General features: G+C 44.0%; 1 protein-coding gene across 3 annotated transcripts; it reads right to left on the bottom strand.

The window, feature by feature from the left end:
• On the bottom strand, window positions 1-21,801 carry cyb561 (cytochrome b561). 3 transcript variants are annotated; one of them, XM_078424561.1, is made up of 7 exons: window positions 21,680-21,801; window positions 21,252-21,298; window positions 17,623-17,861; window positions 10,254-10,352; window positions 9,286-9,389; window positions 7,813-7,970; window positions 1-6,755 (listed from the first exon to the last, which is right to left on the bottom strand). In XM_078424561.1, exons 3-7 carry the CDS (start codon window positions 17,828-17,830, stop codon window positions 6,557-6,559), a joined length of 768 nt encoding a protein of 255 aa, XP_078280687.1. In that variant the 5' UTR covers window positions 17,831-17,861; window positions 21,252-21,298; window positions 21,680-21,801; the 3' UTR covers window positions 1-6,556. The 3 variants fall into 3 exon arrangements, with proteins under 3 accessions (XP_078280687.1, XP_078280686.1, XP_078280685.1); XM_078424560.1 differs by lacking the exon at window positions 21,252-21,298; XM_078424559.1 differs by lacking the exon at window positions 21,680-21,801 and having other exon boundaries at window positions 21,252-21,488.

Genomic DNA, 21,801 nt, shown 5'->3' with positions numbered 1-21,801 from the left:
TACACAGAACAAAGTGCACAAATAAGCTTTAAACCAACAGACACACAGACACATGTCTGGATGAAACCATTCAACTAAAATGAGCAGACAAATATTTGGAGACCAGTTTCTTTAGTCTGTTGACTCCTGCATGGCACCTTCTTTCTGTCACATACTTAAAATAAAAGTAGACGCATTGCCTATGAAATCCCTTGGTACTTTCCCAGGGTGAGGGATTTCTATGGGTTATGAAGGCAGGAGTGAAGTGTTGAAACTCTCATCTCTACTGTGTATTCGCTGCTTCCAAAGCCAGGAATCTCACCAGTATTAGCATTTTCTAAAAATGCACGAATTGGACAATTAGGACCATGTAAAAATGTTTAAAAGCCCTAGTCAGTGCAATAATCACTTGGTAGGTCAGGCAGGGTCTGTGAAGGGAGTGGGAAATTTGGCCTTAAAATCCCAGCTGCTTTGAAGATGCTCCTGAGTTTGAAGGAGACTGTTGTCTCCACAGCTGTGGCTTGGCTTGCTGACAGTGTCCTGTATTTTCACTGTTTCCAGTGTTATTTTTGTTTATATTGATCTATCGGTAATTGCCTCAATGAGTTACCAGTTGTGTGAGATATCGTAGAGTTCCCTCGATACTGTCCTATCAAGTACTCCCAGAGCATTGAGATAGTTACCGATAGATCAATAGAAACAAAACTAACATTGGAAACAGTGAATACAGGGCACTGGCAGCATAAAGCTCCCTCCACACTGCTCATCAAATCCCAGAGTGCTTGCTTAGATTAAAGTGGAGATGTGGGACAATTGAAAAGGGATTGATGTAATTAGCTCTTGTGGCAAACAGAATCAAGGGATATTGGGAGAAAGCAAGAACAGGGTACTGATTTTGGATGATAAACCATGAACATATTGATTGGAGGTGCTGGCTCGAAGGGCCGATCGTCCTACTCAAGATTAACATATAAATATTGGAGACGGGCAGTTTTGAAATAGTCAAGATTTCTCTCATCAGCTGCTTGAGAGGTCATCTTGGCCTGGGACGCCCAAGATGTGATGGATTTGGCTGATGACCAAGGAGGGGAATGGGATAGTTGATTTCAGGAGTCTTGTGAAAACTGCCAGGAAAATTTCCGACTAGATCAGACTAATGGGAATGTCTTCAATATTTCCAAAACTCAGCAAAGGACTCTGTTGAATAACATATCTGACACAAAAGCAGTATAAGCACAATGGATGCAAGATTCACTGGTGTGGTACCTGGAATCAGTCAAAAATCATTTTACCCAGTGGATGTGCAATGGGCTGTTAGATTCTTGGGGACGGAGTTGGTTAATCTTGCTCCTCTAAAGAAAAAAATAGTGCAAACACAAATAATACAGAAATTAAATTAAATACAGTGCCCTCCATGATGTTTGGGACATTATTTATTTATTTATTTGCCTCTGTATTCCACAATTTGAGATTTATAATAGAACAAAAATCCCATGTGGTTGGTTAAAGTGCACATTGTCAGATTTTATACATTTTGGTTTCACCATGTAGAAATACAGCTGTGTTTATGCATAGTGCCACCATTTCAGGGTACCATAATGTTTGGGACACATGGCTTCATGGGTGTTTGTAATTGCTCAGGTGTGTTTATTTGCCTCCTTAATGCAGATATAAAAGAGCTCTCAGCACCAAGTCTTTCCTCTAGTCTTTCCATCGCCTTTGGAAACTTGTATTGCTGTTTATCAATATGAGGACCAAAGTTGTGCCAATGAAAGTCAAAGAAGCCGTTATGAGACTGAGAAACATGAATAAAACTGCCAAACCTTAAGGGCCTGTCCCAGTTATGCGATTTTTAAGGCGACTGTCAAAGTCGTAGCAGATCGCCGATTTTTTTTTACCCCTACGACAATGTCTACGACAATGACCACGACAATGCCGAATCAGGTCGATACAAGTTACTTTTTTTGTGAAACTAGCACCTGGCTAAGAGATTACGCCGTCTTCGGGAACATCGCAAAATTCCCACGCTTACCTGACCGTCAAACTGTCGCCTCCAATCTACCTGTCAAATGTCCTGACAGTAAATAAATTGGTTAAACAAAACTATCTTCTGGTATCTTCAAATGCCTTTTCTTAATTTTAGTATTACGTGCTTCTAAATGCATCTGCCACAAGGGTTTTTCAGTGAACCTCCAGCAGAACCAATGCGTTCCCGTGGGAGACTTGGAATCTGGTTTTAACATGACATCTGGGACTTTTCCGAAAGTCAGCGAGAACCCGACTGCCAATATGTTGTCCCCACTGTCTTTGTATCAGCCTCCCCGGTACCAACATCTTTTACTTATCCAGTCCCGCTGAAAATCCCACAGCTACTCTTCCCCCCACTGTTGGGAGATCCGATTCCTTGTAACCTGCTGCAGTCAGGTCGAAGAAAATAGACACTAAAAAGCTGGAGTAACTCAGTGGGACAGGCAGCATCTCTGGAGAGAAGGAATGGGTGACGTTTGGGGTCGAGACCCTTTCTTCAGACTGAGTCAGGGGAGAGGGGAAACGAGAGATCCCTGGACATTGGTAAGGAACAAATGAATGAAAGATGAGTTGCTCCAGCTTTTTGTGTCTATCTTCGGTTTAAATCAGCATCTTAAGGCAGGGTGAATGTACGAAGGTCCCTGACCAGAGACAACTCTCTGCTATTCTAATTACTAATTGTTAAACCACAAAAGAAGCCACTCTGCCGGTGTCACACCATCACTCAACAATCCCCTGCCGTTACAGTACGGTCGGCAGTTTATCAGGATACCAGAACAGAATCATTTGACCAAATAGTTATTGACTGAAAGCAAGTTTATGTAGTTAAGCATTCGATAATAATCGCTCTATTGTTTTAAATCGTCCAATTACTAGTGCCACTAAACTGCAACTTATTCAATTATAACGGAGGAGAGACAGCATCGCGGTCTCCACCCCCATTCCACAGCTGGCTGTTGCAGCTGCACTTCTATCAGCCGTCAAAACGGGTTTGACAGTTCCTGTCAGACCTTGTCGTCTCCTGATCCCGGTACCTGTCTCCTCCAGTTGACGTTGGTAGTTGACAATGAAATTCATCCATCCTCAGTACCAGCGACAACCTAACAAACCTGGGGACAGCATGCGACAGTGCCCGCAATAAGCTACGATACTTGGCGACAAGCCAGCTGTCACCGAAGAATTTCGGACAGGTAACTTTTTCAGCGACGCGCCGAGATCCGCTACAACGCATTGAAGACTCCTCGCGATCATGCCCGCGACACCCATGGCGAACATGCGGCGACAGCCTAGTCGCCTTAAATTCGTCTAACTGGGACAGGCCCTTTAGGTTTACCAAAATCAACTGTTTGGAACATCATTTAGAAGAAAGAGAGCACTGGTGAGCTTACTAATCGCATAGGGACTGGCAGGCCAAGGAAGACCTCCACAGCTGATGACAGAAGAATTCTCTAATAAAGAAAAATCCCCTATCACCTGTCTGACAGATCAGAAACACTCTTCAGGAGTCAGGTGTGGATTTGTCAATAACCACTATCTGCAGAAGACTTCATGAACAGAAATACAGAGGCTACACTGCAAGATGCAAACCACTGGTTAGCCGCAAAAATAGGATAGCCAGGTTACAGTTTGCCAAGAAGTACTTAAAACAGCAACCACAGTTCTGGAAAAAGGTCTTGTGGACAGATGAGACGATTAACTTATATTAGAGATGGCAAGAGCAAAGTATGGAGGAGAGAAGGAAATGCCCAAGATCCAAAGCATACCACCTCATCTGTGAAACACAGTGGTGGGGTGTTATGGCCTGGGCATGTATGGCTGCTGAAGGTATTGGCTCACTTATCTTCATTGATGATACAACTGCTGATGGTAGTAGCATAATGAATTCTGAAGTGTATAGACAAATCCTAACTGCTCAAGTTAACAAATACCTCAAAACTCATTGGCCGGCAGTTCATTCTACAGCAAGACAATGATTCCAAACATTCTGCTAAAGCAACAAAGGAGATTTTCAAAGCTAAAAAAATGGTCAATTCTTGAGTGGCCAAGTCAATCACCCGATCTGAACCCAATTGAACATGCTTTTTATATGCTGAAGAGAAAACTGAAGGGGACTAGCCCCCAAAACAAGCATTAGCTAAAGATGGCTGCAATACAGGCCTGGCAGAGCATCACCAGAGAAGACACCCAGCAACTGGTGATGTCCATGAATCGCAGACTTCAAGGAGTCATTGCATGCAAAGGATATACAACAAAATATTAAACATGACTACTTTTATTTACATGACATTGCAGTGTTTCAAACATTATGGTGCGCTGAAATGGGGGGGGACTATGTATAAACACTGCTGTAATTTCTACATGGTGAAACCAAAATGTATAAAAATGGCCTTTATTAAAATCTGATAAAGTGCACTTTAACCACATGTGATTTTTTCTATTGCAAATCTCAAACTGTGGAGTACAGAGGCAAATAAATAAATGATGGGTCTTTGTCCCAAACATTATGAAGGGCACTATACTGAGTGATGTTGTGCCCACAGGAGTGCAGACACAAACAGACCTTCTTGCTTCCGATGCCATTTGTCCATTCCCACAGAAGACACCCATCCATGTCCACCCCCGCTTCCCAGCAGCCACTACATCACCCTTTCCCATTCCTTCCTGTTTTCCCACCCCTGAGCACCCACAAGAAACAGGATCAGGGAAATTGACAGGGTGCTAATAAAGCTCAATACCCCACAATTGGGCGGGCATTTCTTAAACAACATGATTACATGATTTCTTCCCCCCCCCCTCCCCCCTCCTCTGATTTGAGAAGTTTAGTAGGGCGATTAGTTATGCAATTTACTCCTTTTGGGAGAATCTGAGAGGAGTGGATAGGAATGTGGAGTATAATGGTTGGATATAAAGGGGTGGTTGATTGCCAGCACAGACAGTGGGCTGAATGGCCTGTTCCATGCTGTATGACAAAGCCTCTATGGGAGTATGTTGCCTGGCCACTGATTACTAGATTGGTAACTAAGTGGAAAGTTCATTCACTTCTCAGTCTGAAGAAGGGTCTTGACCCAAAACATCACCAATTCCTTTTCTCCAGAGATGCTGCCTGACCTGCTGAATAACGCCAGCATTTTGTGTCCATTCACTTCATCTGGTCAAAGAGTTGGTGGCGTTGGGACCCTCAGCTATGAATCCTTCTTTCAGCGATAACTACATTGCTTGATGGGCTCTTGGTTTAACTCGTGTGAAGTTATTTTAGAGTTTTGAATACTTAGAGAGTGTGAAAAGGAATTAAGATCTCAAGTTGAAGAGCCAATTTACAGGGGAGCTGTCACTTTCAGCTGGTGTCATCAACATAAGGACTGTTCAGTGACCTCTCCAGTGTTGATAGACCAGCGAGGCAGGGGATATGCCGGAGGGAGAGACTCCGGGGCTCAGCAGGGTCTCCGAGGAAACGTTGAGTTGGAGGTGTGTCATCCCTCTCTCTCGGCAGGAGGCTGGTGAGCAGGGAGCCAGCTGAGCTGATGCAGTTGTCAGTGGGGTCTGGGCAAGCTGTTTCATTCACTCAGTGGTTGACCATGTGTCCTCGCCCTTCACACTGATCAGGACTGTGCTTGAGAACAGGGCTGGATGCCAGGTCTTGACATGCCATTGAGATCAGTGATAGGGAAACCAGCCCTGGCTCCCACAGGAGGGTGCCCAGGCAGTCTGATGAGACATTTGTCCCAGCGATGAGCCTCTTGCAGAGTGTGTCACTTGCATCAGTCTTAGATCAATATGGTGCATTTCACCGCCTCAGAGGAGCCCAAATTGCCTTGGATCATGTAATTGGTTAATCTGTGGGAAGATGTTCAAAGTCAAGCCTCCCTTGGGCAAAAGAGGAAACAAAGTGCTGGAGTAACTCAGCAGGTCATGCAGCATCTCTGGAGAACATGGATAGGTGACATCGTAGGTCGAGTCCCTTCCTAAGGGACTTCTTAGCCATGTCCCTTCCTATCCATGTTCTCCAGAGATGCTGCCTGACCTGCTAAGTTACTCCATGTGAAACAGGGAACTGCAGATGCTGGAAAAGCACAAAAGGACGCAAAGTGTCGAAGGCCAATCGGTCTCCGAGTAAGATCGGGAGGGAGAAAAGCTCCACCACCAACTTAATGTCCTGCCCCAAGCCTGGCATCATGAACACACCCTGACCATCTCCTTCACAACACTGGTGGCATGGTGACACTCAGGATCATTGTTGGTGGCATGGTGCATGCCTGCTGGGAGCTGGATGAAGATAGGGAGCAGGGTGGATGGCTGGCCAAGCAGGGAGAGATCTGGATGTGGTCAGGACTCAGACCCAAAGGATTTCTGCCCCATCCAGTGACCCTAGTGGCAATCTACTGCGGGTGTCCTGGACAACTTGGCATTTGGTAAGCAATTTGACATTATGAACCACCAGACAACGGACATGAACCGACCTGCTGCCTTTTCCATTTGGGCTCACACACTCACACAGCAAACACCACACTGCCACAATGTTACTTGGTGCTTCGGATCTGAACGTTGACCTTCACTGTTCCCGTGAGTCAGGACTCTCTCCTTCAGTCAGGGTCTTGAAGTGCATGGACAGGGCTTCCTCCTCGGGGCTCGCCCCCCGCTTCCACTCGTCCCGGCTCAAGATGTAGCCCACCACAAATCCAAAGGAAACCAGCAACATGCCGAGGACATTAGCCAGGATCCCCTGGGGATCATACTTGGAGTATGTTTTACTGTAAGAGAAAGAGTTAAACTCATCTTAAAATCGTGGGAAACTAACATGTAGAAAATAAAAACAGAGGTGCAAGTGAGGACATCAGTTTTCCCACACCTCCCACTCCCACCCTCACCGACAGCTGCAACTCCAGACTGGCCACGAAGGAACAAGGAATGCATTACTCTGAAAACCTATATTAAACAAACAGGGCAAACAGCTCCAACCCTGCATCAGAGAATGGATGTACCCAACATTTTGTGGCACAGTACAGCTGGTGGAGCTGCTGCCTCAAAGCACCAGAGACCCAGGTTCGATCCTGACCTCTGGTACTGTCTATGTGGAGTTTGCATATATTCACTGTGACCGCGTAGGTTTCCTCCAGTTTCCTCCCACATTCCAGACGTGCAGGGTTGTAGGTTAACTGACCCCTGCAAATCACCCTAATGTGTAGGTTGTGGATGTGAAAGGGGGATTACATAGAACTCGAGTGAGCGGGTAATCGTTGGTCAGAGTGGACTCGATGGGCTAAAGGGCCTGGTTCCATGCTGTATTATTCAATCAACAAGTGTGTCATTGTCGAGTTTCTGGAGCTCAATTCACAGCTGGCTGTGGCCACAGTGCAGGAATACATCCAGTCCAGTCACAGTCACATGAGAACCAGTTTCTATTTTAAGTTAAATCAAATTCGATACATATCTTTTGTACAAATGAGGAACTTTCCATTTTACAGTTTCTAATGTGCCTTTCTGAAGAGGCGCTACTTGTGGGAACCAAGGGCCATAGGAAGCCCACACCTTGGGAACAACACCAGGGAACAGAGAGCTCCCACCCAGAGAGGAGTTCCAGGGATAGTGTTAGTGTCCTGACCTCCTGCTGCCTGTTGGATGGCACTTCCTAGGGTGGGTTTTTGGGAAACTTTGCATTCATTATTATTGAGGAGTTCGGGTTAAATTCCTCCCATCTAAACAGTGGCCCTGAGGGGAATTACAACACTGAGCTCAGCCCTACCTGCGGCTCCTACCTCATTTGGCCAAGGTGTTGCCAATAACCCCATCGCCTCCCCAGACTCTTACCTGATGGAGAACAGCAGCTTCTCTGTGATCCCAGTCAGACAGGTCCCAATGGCCAGAATAAAGAGCCCCATTCCAAAGTACACGTGACAGGGGAGGTAGATAGCTCGTAATGAATAGGTCATGACAGGTAGCAGGAAGAATGTCAGTCCCATAACCCACTGCAAAAACGATCAATAAAAGACATTTTATATTTCAAATTAATACTGACTTATCACAACAAACATGTTATAAATAATTCCTCAAATCTGTGGTCAGAGGCTGTCACAGAGGAAGCAAAAGAATAAGAAAATAACTGCAGATGCTGGTACAAATCGATTTATTCACAAAATGCTGGAGTAACTCAGCAGGTCAGGCAGCATCTCGGGAGAGAAGGAATGGGTGACGTTTCGGGTCGAGACCCTTCTTCAGACTGAAGCAAAAGTGGCTTGTTTCTATTGCCTTCACCTGGTTATTGTCATACAATGGACAGTGTTTACCTTTGGTTTAGTGTCCTAATCCTATCTGTCCCCTCCACAAGAAGTTGTTTTGAAGCTCCATGTATTCCCACAACTATGTGCCTGCCCCTCCACAATATGTTAAATATATATATATATATATATATATATATATATATATGCATGGATTTTAGTAGTTGCTCTATTTTCCTTTTATTGTTAATAATACCAGACATTATTGACATTGGGAGTTGGGGATGAGAAACATCCTTGAGCTGCTGCAGTCATTCTGGTGAAAGTGTTTTTTTCAGTGTCTTGGGATGGGAGTGGGGGGGGTGAGATGAATAGGGGGCTGGAGGGTGGGGGGGAGCTGTATGCATTGATATTCTTGCACTTACTTATCCAGCCTTCCAGCTTACTGTGCCATGTATGAAAATTGCCTTCATGTTCAGATGGTAAGAGTTTTGAGTGCAATCTGAAGGTTAAACTTGCCCACTGGAAAGTCAATATCTTTAATCAGTCTCGTCCCACTATCGTTAGCCATTTCATGTAACTTGCAACCAGAATTTACAACCTCACACAATGGCTCTGGAACTGTACAGGATTGTATCAGAGCTCTACCTAATGCAGTGCTTAAAGATTTCCTTCACACTATGTACATTGCACTGCTTTGCAGTTACAACAGAAACAAACTCTCATAAGTCGTCAACTATTTACACGTTTAAACATACAGTTAGGCTTTCAGAACTCAGTTTGTCAGGTCTCACATGAGGTAGACATTACAAGTAGACCACCCACCTTAAAAAACAGTTAATAATCACACTGCCAACTTAACATGGTTTCTGAGGTATTAAAGATAACGTCGCGAAACGCTATTTCCTAACAAGTTTACCGGTGAGAGTTCAGAGGTTTCTCTCTCGGCCTCAATCCCAAGCACTTTTAGAGGAGGGGTAGTTAATTTCAAGGGAATCCCTCTTAGGTTGGAGCTTCTGAGGGGGAACGCCTCAGGGGACAGGGTAGTCCATTGAAGGACACCTACCTGCAAACAGAAGAGAATAATGGTTGAGAGGCCACACCAGCTGTGAAGGCTGTACATCTGGGGGATATTCTGCGCTTTGTGAAAATCAAACACAGCCACCGTACCTAGAAGTGGAAAAAACACAAAGAGCACTTGCAGTGAACAACTGAGCCCATGTCTTGGTCGCCATCAGAACCACTGACCCCGGTCACCCCCGCCAGGGTCAAACCACAGACTCAAGCCAACCCCCATCTAGCTCAACCACTAATCCCAGTCACCCATTGGGAACAAACCACTAACCTCAGAAACATAGGTCAGGGTCAAATCACAGACCCCAGTCGCCTCCATCATGGGCAACCACTGATTCCCAATAATGCTCCAGACCAGGTTTCCAATCAGAGTGCTCTACAATCCAGTCTTCTCTGAGTGTTTGGACAGGGTCCAGGTACCATCCTCCATTACAAGTAAATCAGTCACCATAAAAAGTTTATCTCAGTCCCAGATCCTGATCCCAATCACCCTACAATACAAGGAACTACAGGTGCTGGTTTGCAAAAAAAGACAAAACGCGAGAGTAACACAGTGGGTCAGGCAGCATCTCTGGAGAATATCTATGTTCCCCTGAGATGCTGCCTGACCCGCTGTGTTACTCCAGCACTTTGGGTGTCCTTTTTCATTTTATCCTACAACATAAAGTGTTTTAATTCAGGCCCTTTAAGGATCCAGATTAGGGGACCAAAAAGATAAAATCAGGCACAAATTAATTTGCTACCATTCACAAAAGAGTCACTTGTTTAGAAAACATTCCCTCTTCCCAGTACTTTTCTCCCCACCTTCCTCCCTGCATTTTCTCCCTTCACCCCCCCCCCCACCACTACTTCCCCCTCGAGCCTCCCTCTCTCTCACTGCACTGGTGAATGCTCCCATTTTCAAGGTGCTCTCTTGCGGTCATTGCATGCAACTACGTACCTCTGCCATGCTTGACTTACCTACTATGATAGCCACAAGAGCAAGCAGTTGGATGCATGCATGCAGGATCTTGGCTGTCATTTTACTCTCGTTTCTGAGTGTCCTGAAGACCAGAATTGCTGCAGGAGAGACATTAAGTTAGCAGCAATGTTCAGAGATTGTGATGTGGTTGCAGCGTTGCTGACATATTCATGATTTGTATTTGTGGAGAAGCATCAAAGGGAAGCCTGGGTCTGGCCAATAGTCGTAATGTTGTTCCCTCAGTCTCTCCAGTGGCTCTGCTCTCCATGATGTGTCTAAAATATGTTGCAATCAATGTCTAAAATACTATGTCACCCCCTCCTTACAAACTAGGGGCAATTTACAGAGACCAATTAACCTTCAGACCAGCATGGTTTTTGGATGTGGAAGGAAACTAGAGCACCTGGAGAAAACCCATGCGGCCACAGGGAGAATGCACAAACGTTCTCTTATTTAAAACTGTGTCACCAGGCCCTTTTCTCCTCAGTCAGGGGGGGGAGCCTGGTAGATGGAACCAAATAGGGTGGGGATGATGGGCAAATAGAACCAATTGGAGCAGGGGACAGGTGAACAAAACTAAATGGACAGGTGAGTGTTTGGAAAGAACACATTTTTCCAGTGGTATGAACATTGACCCTTACAACTTCAGGCAACTCAAACCCCTCAAACCCTGTATTTTCCCACATCACATCCTCACCAGGCCACTTTGTTTTTTTCTTACTCCCCCCCCACCGCCCAAGCGAGGGTTCAGTCCCGATTCTTCAACCTACCTCTGCGGACATTGGACTTTTCCTTTTTCTCTAGAGCTGTTGTGGTAGGTACAATGCTGAGAGCTATATTTTGCACTCTCTATATTTCTCTTCTCTGCACCCTTTGCCCATCAGTTTAGAGTGATTGCATTCACGTGCAGTATTATCCTATTTATTGAATAGCACCGCCAACAAAAGCATTTCACTGCACCTCGGTACACGTGACAATAATACACCTAAACCCACCTAGTTCTGTCTGTCGATCATCCCCTCCTTATCTAATTCTACTCATCACTTACCAGCCTCTATCTCACAACTCTCTCCGGAGTTTAGATTAGTTTAGTTTAGGTTGCCCTCTCTAGACCTTTTCATTTCTAACTGCCGGCGGGACATCAACGATCTTAATTTTGACTTCCCTTACCTACTCTATAAGAGTTCTGACCCAAAGCATAGTCTAATCCTTTCCTCCAGAGATGCTGCCTGACGCGCTGAGTTACTCCAGCATTTTGTGTCCATCTTTGGTATAGACCAACATCTGCAGTTCCTTGCTACACTGCTTTCACTATGATTGCTTGCATTGTGTTCTGAGTGAAAGCAGGAGTTGGGGAGATTGGGTTGGCTACATTTGAGGTAACTTGTTCTGATGCATGGCTCCAAAGGAAGGCCACCTTTGATTAATGCAGGGAATGCTCTCAAGTCACAAAGGGCCCTTCTCAAAATTCTGCTCAGTTCTGATGTACAGATTTGCAATTCCATCCGGTCCACCTCCTGCACAACAGGCCATATCTGAGTGAGTGCTACGGTGATTTGATTTGTGTTTATCCTTGGGATATGAAAGGAAAAGCGCAATTATACTGATCACACATCAAAATACCTTGCTTTAAATTGAACTCACCAAGCTTGAGGCTGTAAGCTGATCTGATTTCCTATTTCTAATGTCCAGATGCCTTTCACAGTAAGCACACCAAGCCATCTAATAGCTCATTTACCATCCCTATAATGCATGGAAACCTCATTAAAAGCAACAGCCCCAAGGCAGTACCAGACTTGGTCTGGTTTAGCAGACACTTCATATTAACAAACATGTCATGCAGATGCTGGAACTCAGTGGGTCAGGCAGCGTCTATGGAGGGAATCTAGCCCTGCTTGGGTTTATTCATGGGGTCCCAGTGTGTAGGCAGAATGTGGGTTGTGTATTGTAACGTTGACATGATCATGGTAGATATCCAATGAGATGATTGGTGTCTGCTGTCAAACAATCTGACCAATTCTACTCAAAGCTTAGTATCACAGCCTGATCCTCCCTCACTCAGCGGGGCACAGCTTACACTAACAGTTCGTTGCAGACATATTGCACTTTTAAAGTAGCAAAATGTTCCAAGGAGCTTCAAAGAAATGTTATCAGACAAATGGCATCAGGGAGGTCGGACGAAGATTGGTATTGGTTTTCCTCTATTGCCACGTAAGCCGAGATACAGTAAAAAACATTGCTTTGCGTGTTATTCAGTCAAAGAAAAGACTACATGAATACAGTCAAGTCATCCACAGTGCACAGATACCAGATAAAGGTACAACATTTGTCGCAAGATATAACATCGAAGTCTGATAAAAGATAGTTCAAAGGTCTCCAACGATGTAGAAGGGAGGTCAGGACCAAGATCTAGTTGATGGAAAGACTGTTCAGTTGTCTGATAACAGCTGGGAAGAAGCTGTCCCTGAATGTGGATCTGAATTCTGGAGTATGGAGCTTGGAGGGATTAGGAATTCCTAATCTTAGTCAAAAGGTGTGAGGTGGAAGACTCAGATCAATTAACCCAGCACTAGGAAACTACTAGAAAGCTGCAATCCCACAAAATCATCCCACCTTTTCAGCTGACGACTCTTTGACCCATTACTTTGTTTTCTTTTTTAACATTCCTTTTTGCCTCCAACATCAATTTTTACTTCCTACAACATTAGGAAGGTGAAGACAAGATGACAATTTTCTCTAAAGCAGTATGACTATTGCAGTCGGTACTTATTGACTGTTTGGTTTCCAATGTGAAGTATTTGGTTTCCAAATACTTCACATTGGTGCAAGTATTAAAACAGGATTCCTGTAAATGCCAACACAGTTCCCCAGTCTCATGCAACACCAAATAAGTTTTGTCAATTAATGATTGACAATTATTGGAACCAGCCAGGAGACATTATGTCGCACTTTGGAAGAGAATGGGGTCATCAGGGACAGTCAGCTCATCTTTGTACATGGTAGGTCGTATCTTATTAACTTGATCAAGTTTTTCTTTGAGGTGACGAAGGTGATCGATAAGGGTAGTGTGGTGGATGTTGTCAACACGGATATTAGTAAGGCATTTGATAAAATTCCCCATGATAGGTTGACTTAGACACACACAGAAATGTAGATGGGCTGGCTAGTAAGTTGGCAGATGACACCAAGATTGATGTCGTCATGGTCTTTGAGGAATGCTATCAAAGTATACAACGGGATACAGATCAGAAATGAGCGGAGAAATGGTAGGTGGAGTTTAATCCGAGCAAATGGGAGGCCATACTATGAGATGCCAAATGTAAAATATATAATTAATGGCAAGGCCCTTAACAGCATTGATGTGCAGAGGGATTTTGGGGTTGAAGTTCATAACTCCTTGAAAATGGTAACAAATGGACATAGTGGTAAAGGTGACATGGTATACCTCCTTCATTGGTCAGGTCATTGAGTATAAGAGACAGCGAATCACATTGATAGCTTCATTAGATTTTGGTAAAGCTGCATTTGGGGCATTGTGCGCAGTTCATGTTTGCCCCCTTACTGGAAGGAAGTAGAGGTTTTGAAGGTGATGCAGAAGAGGTTTACCAGAGCGCTACTTGGATTAGTGGGTATTAGCCCAAACGGAGAGGATGGACAAACTTGGATTGTTGTTGTCTGGAGAGTCGAAGATTGAAGGGAGAAATGATAGAAGTATATAAAATTATGATAGGTATGGATAGGGTAGACACACAGAGGTAATGTCAAAGACCAGAGGGCATTGCTTTGAGGGGCGGAGGGCAACATTTAAGGATGTGTGCTGGGCAAGATTTTTTTTTAATTAATTTTTTTACACAGAGTGCAACAAGTGCCTGGAACACGCTGTCAGGGTAGGTGGTGGAATGTGATATGATAGTGGCACAGGAGATTTTTAGATAGGCACATGGATTTGCTGGGAAAGGAGGGATATGGAATCAGATCCAGGCAGATGAGATTTGTTTAACCTGGCATCATGTTCAGTACAGACACTGGGAGCCAAAGGGCCTATTAATGCGCTGTGCTGTACTGTCTATGCCTATTATGATGCTGTGATTAGCACAAAGATAAACTGACAGTGACAGCAAGAAAGAGTGACAGCAAGAGACGTAGGCCTCACTGTTGTGAGTGCTCACTCAAGGTACTTTAATTAGATACTAAGAGAGAGCTGGCAAGCAAATACATGAAAAGGGTCATATTTGGTATATGCCCATGCAGGCTGGGACCTGTTCACAGAACGCCATGTAAATTGTACGCGTGCTGAGCAAGTAGGCCAGTGGCTAGCTCAGAGTTCTCAATGGGAGAGACACTGTGACAGTTTCATCCTGCCGCACACTAAGCAAGCATTGCCTGCTGACTGGGGGGGGGTGGGAGTGATTTATTACAGGTACTGCACCTCAAATTTCCTGAAACGATTACAGTGGCAATCCACACCAGGACGTGATCGAATTACTAGGACACTGAATTTAATCGCCAGTGAATATCAAATGTTGAAAGTTAAAATGTAAAACACTTTATCTCAATGCACACACCCTCTAACACAATAGAACTCACAGCATAAACTTAAATGGTTTTGATCCAATAGTATTATGAAGGCGTGGCTACAGGTTACAGCGTGGAAATCTTCCAGTGCACTTGGCTTCCTGAGGACTGATAGGAGAGGAAAGAGTGCGTCCAATAATAACAGTAGGAAGGGTGGACGTGCAAAATAAATTAGGCAGAAACGAAAATCAGAAAATCATATCAGTGAGTGGAAGTAATGTAATAGGGCACATAAAGTTGTCAGTAGTTTATGGGTCTTCATAATAGATCTACAAAGGCAATCAAATGAAGCCTTAATTTAGAGTTAAAACCAGCCCAGTTAATTATAATAGAATTAGCATTGAGCAGTGCAATTGCATTAAACTGGGCAAATCAAAATGTCAAAATACTTTGGAATACGAGTTGATAGAAATGCATACATCATGTCAATCCAGAAGATCGAAGAACACTTAAATCCTGTCTAGTTTGGTAGAACAGGGTTAATTGGCAATATTATGAAAAAACAATGATCTAAGGAGATGTGATCAGAGTATACTCTAACTTTAAAGTTCAAGAATTAAGATCAAATACATTAGTCTGAGGAACAAATTAGCCAAGGCGGATTTGGGAATTAGATTAGAAAGGTATGATAGTACATTGGTGGTAATGGTGGTAAAGAACTATTTCATAATTTTTCAATGAATACATCTCTTATTGAGAAAACTCCAGGGACAAACAATTCTGTCGAATAACAGTCACTTCCCCTTCTCACGCCAACTCCTAACTCATGTGTTTCCTGCAAACTCCACTTTAGCCTTATCTGTTTGCCCCTACTCTGACTTTGCAACTTGTAGTATTTTGGAACTGTTGACTAATGGGACAGGTCTCCTTCTCTTGTTTGGAATAATAACTAGCAACTGGCCCAGCTGTGGATTCACAGAAATGGAAGCAAAATCTGCAGGTGCTGCAAATCTGAAACAAAACAGACAACCTCTGCAAGTTAAATAGACGGACACAATCAATGCTTCAGGTTGACGACCAACTAACTAAAGGATAATCAAACTGACACATTGACTCCGGTTCTCTCCCCATAGATGCTGCCTGATCCGCCAAGGGTATCCGGCATTGATGGATAGAACCTGACGACCTTATGGACCACCTGGAATCTGGTGCAGAACAGTCCACTCCTCTCCAGTGCAAGAATATCCACCATGGTCAGGGGACTTGAAAAGGAACGCAAATTCTGAAGTAAAATTTCCTTTCTAACAGTACCCTTTTAGTTTTACATTCATGCTCTGACAATTGATGGGGCCATCAAGTATTTCACAGGGATATGGGGAAAACAAGCAAAGTTCCAGAAAGCAGCAAGCCCCATTCAGAATGACCAATTGATTTCACCATCAAAAGTACTGACAATCGATAATCAAGATCATAGAAATTAAGCCTTGTTCCCTACTTTGAATCTCAGCAAGTAACCCAATTCACCAACTCCTCGCAAAGTCATTCCCACACTTGCCACCCAAACTGTTCACATTCTCCATTCCAAATCTACCTTGAGAGGTTCCTCAACTCCCAGCCTATTTACAATCCACTCAATCATTGCAGCAAATGCCTCACATCTTATTCTTCCAAAATACGTCTGATTCTGAAGGTCCTTGAAAGGATTTTAAACAAATATGAATTTAAAAATTAACTATATTAAATACAAGTTGTGTAGGAAAATAACTGCAGAAGCTGGTATAAATCAAAGGTATCACAAAAAACTGGAGTAACCTTTTTTTTTGAAGGTCTCAACAAGAGTCTGAAGAAGGGTCTCGACCCGAAACGTCACCCATTCCTTCTCTCCTGAGATGCTGCCTGATCCGCTGAGTTACTCCAGCTTTTTGTGATACCTTATATTAAATACAAAGTAAATACTTAGTATACAAATAAGGACAGTGGCACAGCTGGTGGAGCTACTGCCTCACAGCTCCAGTGACCCGGGTTCAATCCCACCCTCGGGTTTTGCCTGCCGGAAGTTTGCACGTTCTTGCAATTCGCCGAGGGGCTCCATTTTCTTTTAATGTCCCAATGGCTTGCTGATTATTTGGTTAATTAGCCAGTGTGTAGGTGTGGGATAGAATCTGGGGGGAGTTGCTGGGGTTGTGCGGAGAATAGAATGGGATTAATGTAGCAAAACACAAAGTGCCAGATTAACTCAGTGGGTCAGGCAACATCTGCGGAGGAAATTAATAGGTGGTGTTTTGAGCCGGGATCTTCTTCACTCTTCAGACATGAATGTTGGAGCGGTGGGCTTAGTATAAATAGGAGGCGCAGACAGTGGACTGAACGACTAGTTACCGTGCTGAATTCTCCATATGATTCTGATTTCCAGGTGGTGAGAATACCGTCCGCCATCATAAGAATGTCCACCATAGTCAGGGGACTTGAAAACAAAATATGACCTCCAGTAAAGATAAGACAAAACGCTGGATTAACTCAGTGGGTCAGGCAGCATCCCCAGAGAAAATAGATAGGCAATGTTTTGGGTTGGGGCGCTTCTTCAGATTCCACATTCTTCTGACCTCCAATAAAGTTCTCTTCCTGACTGTCTGCCAGTGTACTTGCAATAAGTGTCCAGACAAGCTGCAGGGCAGGAGTATAGACTTGTGTTACTCTTTCTTTCATCGATAGGTTAGTCAGCATGGGCTGTGGCATGGAGTTATTATTGCCGCTGTCACCCATGTCACTTTTCATTAGCTGCACAGTATGACTTTGAACAAAATCTATTTGTTCAAACCAAGACATAACATGCATAGAGAATCGGGTACTCACCATCTCCATAGAGGAAGACCATTCCAAGCACCATGCACAGTGGGTGAACATTGAACTCTTGCAAACTTCCATCCCACGCAAAGCCTCCTTGATAGTGACCCAGCCACACACCAGTTACGATTACTGCAGTCAGCCCAAGAATCTGGGTTACAGCCACAAACCAGCGCAGTAGGCCAATATGGCATCCTTCCATTGGGTTGGCTTCCATTGCAGGAGACAGGCTTCTCGCATCCAAGGGCCTGTGGAAGAGATCATTACTGATCAAGTCGATTGAGGGCAGACTGGACAAATAAATAAAATCCAATGATGAGGGGAAAATCAGATCCAAAATCAGCTCAGTGGCAGGAAGGCAAAGGTATTATTGTGACACTACACACTAGAATCTTGAGCAAAGAAAAGTGCCAAGGGAACTCAGCAGGACAGGCAGCATCTGTGGAGGGCTTGCTGAAGCCCAAGAAGACTATATTTATCCCCCCCTCCACAGCCTACATGTTACTTGTATAGCATGGAAACAGGCTCATTGACCGTACCTATTCAAAAAACGTAATTAAAGTCGTGAAGGTGTAGAGATAGCAGTGGGAGTCCATGTGCTTGCAAGCTGCTGAGATGGAGATAAAGAAACTGAGAATAGGAAGGGTCAGAGAGACACCCTACGAAAGTAAGAGCAGATGGAACTTATGAGCTGTTTCAATCTGGAACCAATGATATCACTAGTCAAAGTCAAAGAGTTGTGGCTCAAGGACTTAAAGAACAGCCTTTTTTGCATCCGATTCTGCTTTCTCCATATAACGTCATATCAATGCACCAACATGGGAACTAGAAGATGCCACTTATGCTCTTGAACTACTTAGATCATTATAATTGTGTAAATCAGTTCCATTTTGCTGCATTTCCTTTTTGTTTTGGAAATTCTGTTCTTCTCCACTGTGAATGATAGTTGATCAATATCTGGAATGTGCACCCACCCCACCTCACTTTCCACAGCCTCCAGCTTTACTTCAAATCTACCTCTTTGACATTGCTATTGGATAAAGTAGCTTCAGTTTGCTAACCTTTCCAACAATGACCTGGAGTGACGATCTGGTTCCAGCATTAATGGCGAGTACCCGATTCTCTCTGCATGTTATGTCTCATTTCTTGCAAGTTTTTGTTCTTACTGATTAGTGACAACAAGAACATTTTGTTTTGGCTACAATAAGCAAATGTGTCCTTCACTAAAGATACTGAAAGTTAGAATAATCTTATTTCATACTCATTGGAAGCTGTCAACACCTTCCAGAACTCAGGTCAGGGGCACAATAGACAATAGGTGCAGGAGCAGGCCATTCGGCCCTTCGAGCCAGCACCGCCATTCAATGTGATCATGGCTGATCATTCTCAATCAGTACCCCGTTCCTGCCTTCTCCCCATACCCCCTGACTCCGCTATCCTTAAGAGCTCTATCTAGCTCTCTCTTGAATGCATGACTTGCAGAATTTGATCCTGGAACGTAAAGGCATCAATGTGGCTTGACTACTGGGACAAACCTATGGAAACTCCCTAAAGCACATGGCTTCAAGAGTCTGTCCTTGGGATCATTATGCTATGGTCTCCCAAAATTCCTCAGGGGATCTACCACAGGTGTTTGGATGTCATGTTGCAACAATAAAGTTGTTAATGAGACTACATTTAAAGAGTATTGTATGCAGATCTGGTCGCTCAGCTATTGGAAGAATGGCATTAATGTGGACAGAGTGTAGAAAAGATCAATGAGGATCTTATCTTACTGGGTCTGGAGAGCATGTTAGGAGATGCTGCACCTTATTCTCTGGAACATTGGAAGTTGAGAGGCGACCTTAAAGGTTTATAAAATTATGAGGGGCATATAGATATGTGGATGTATTTTTTGCACGGATTGGGGAATCAAAAAATAGAGGGTGTAGGTTTGAGCTAAGAGGGGAAAGGTTTCAGAAACACAGGGGGCAATTTTTTCACATAATGAGTGATACATATATGGACTGAGTTTCCAATGGAAATGGCTGAGTCAGGTACAATTAACAACATTTGGACAGGTACATAGATAGGAAAGGTTCGATGGGATACGAGTCAAACACAGGCAAATGGGAATAACTGAAATGGGCATCATGGTCAGTATGGACAAGTTGGCCGAAGGGCATGTTTCCATGCTGAACGACTCCTCACCTCCTCCCACTCTACTTCGTGGACTTCACTCCAGTCTCCATCTGCTGTACAAGAAGACCATCTATGGATTTCCCTAGACACGGTTACCCAGCACACATCACAAAAATAGCATTGAATGCCACAATCATGTGTTTCCATCACCACCTGGCAGCATAATCCAGGCATCCACCATTCAAAAAAAAAAATCCTACACAGCTCTTAGAAACTTTTTCCCCTCAGTTTATAGATATGCTCTTTTGTCTTTGACATTTCTACCCATGGGAAAATAGGTACTATGCTCTCAAAATGTTATATACTTCTAAGTCTCCCCTCAACCTCCGACATGTCAGAGAAAACAATCTAACTTTGTCCAATCTCTCTTTATAGCTAATATCCTCTAATCCAGGCAGCATTCGGCTGAACATATTCTGGACCCTCTCCAAAGCCTTTATATCCTTTATGTAATGGGGTGACCAGAACTAATTTAGTTTAGTTACATCACATGCAACAAAATACAGCAAAAAGCTTTTATTGGCATGCTATCCAGTCAAAGACTAGACATGAATACATTTAAGTTGTCCATAGTGTAAAGAATAAAGGGTACAACTGCACACAATACTCCAAATGCTACCTAACCCAATTTTTATAAAACTACAACATGACTTTCTGACTTTTGTAAACAATTCCCCGAATGATAAAAACATACAATAAGCCGTCTTTACCACTCGGTCTACCCGTAATGTCATGGGGCTCTGGGCTAGGACCCCAAGATCAAGTGCTATTAAGGGTCTTGCCATTAACTGTATACTTTCTGCTTGCAACTTCCTAAAGTGCAACACCTCACCCTTGTTCAGATTAAACTCCATCCGCCATTTTTCCGTCCACATCTATAACTCATCAAAATCACGCTGTATCCTTTGACAGCCTTCTTCACTGTCTGGGACTCCACCAATATTGGTGTCATCTGCAAATCTACTATCCAACCCATCTACGTTTTCATCCAAGTCCTTTCTATAAATCATAAACGATTTCCCCAGCACAGGTCCCCGCAGAACACTATTAGTCAGACCTCCAGCCAGAATAACAACCTTTCACCCTATCCTCCCTTTTCTCAATCAACTCCCCACAGCACTTTCCCAAGCAACTGCACCAAACCCCACACAATTTCCGTTCCCTTTGTCCAGGGCCCAAACACTTTACCCAAGTGAAGCAGCGATTCACACATACTTCTTCCAAAATCATGTACACACAGTTCTCACCATATGGTCTCCTCTAGTCTGGAGAAACCAAATGTAGATTGGGTGACCACTTTGAGGTGTACCTGTGCACAGTAAAGCCATTTTAATTCTCCCTCACACTAACTGATGAGGAAAGAAAAATTGCACAAGTCAAAAAATTGATTCCGGCACAATAGCGTTCTAGTTAAGGATCCAAGGGGAGGGGGTTGGGTTCACATTCACTGAACCTACCTTGACTTTGTACTTTTTGATCTGAAGACTGATCGGAACACACGGGTCTGTATTAAGCAGAGAGAAAGGGGACACTTGGACAAGTGCAAACAACGTGGGAGTTGGGCTCAGGCAGCAAGCCAGCCTCTTGGGGCGGGGCAGGCCATCAAGGGGGAGGTTCAGCTATACCAGAGAAAAGCCTCGTATTTGTTAAAGTAAACAAGGCGTGTGCAACCAAAGCACTCAGTCTGTGACCTTTTGTACCGCAGTCGGGCGTGTTTAAAAGTTAATCTGAATGTGCCGTTCCCACGTCAACACTACAGATCACCGCACAAGTTATATCTTGGTAAACACACACACACATCGTTTCTGAGCAAATCCGGTTGCAAAGTCCTGGAGAAGAGAGCCACAGGTCCCGACAACATCTTGACTCTGAGCCCAGCACTAACCTGTTCAAACGCCCTGCTCCAGAGACCAGCTCACTGGATGTCCCCCTCCTGCCGCCAGTGGGTGACACACCCAGCGACAGGGGGAGAGGAGGAAAGAGATGGGGGAGGAGGGAGGAGAGAGA

Source organism: Rhinoraja longicauda, chromosome 29 (assembly GCF_053455715.1).
Source record: "Rhinoraja longicauda isolate Sanriku21f chromosome 29, sRhiLon1.1, whole genome shotgun sequence".
In the NCBI taxonomy this organism is placed as follows: Eukaryota; Metazoa; Chordata; class Chondrichthyes; order Rajiformes; family Arhynchobatidae; genus Rhinoraja; species Rhinoraja longicauda.
Note: the sequence above shows the minus strand (reverse complement) of the source record. Positions and strands in the feature narration are given on the sequence as shown.

What these genes read in the sequence shown, in the direction of transcription:
- cyb561 (XM_078424561.1), bottom strand. Translation starts at nt 17,830, where the DNA reads ATGGAAGCCAACCCAATGGAAGGATGCCATATTGGCCTACTGCGCTGG. An exon ending in TTATTCTCTTCTGTTTGCAG is followed by an intron (nt 7,971 to 9,285) that starts GTAGGTGTCCTT and finishes TCGTTTTTGCAG; the next exon opens with TGGGTTATGGGACTGACATT. An exon ending in AAGCTGCTGTTCTCCATCAG is followed by an intron (nt 6,756 to 7,812) that starts GTAAGAGTCTGG and finishes TTTCTCTTACAG; the next exon opens with TAAAACATACTCCAAGTATG.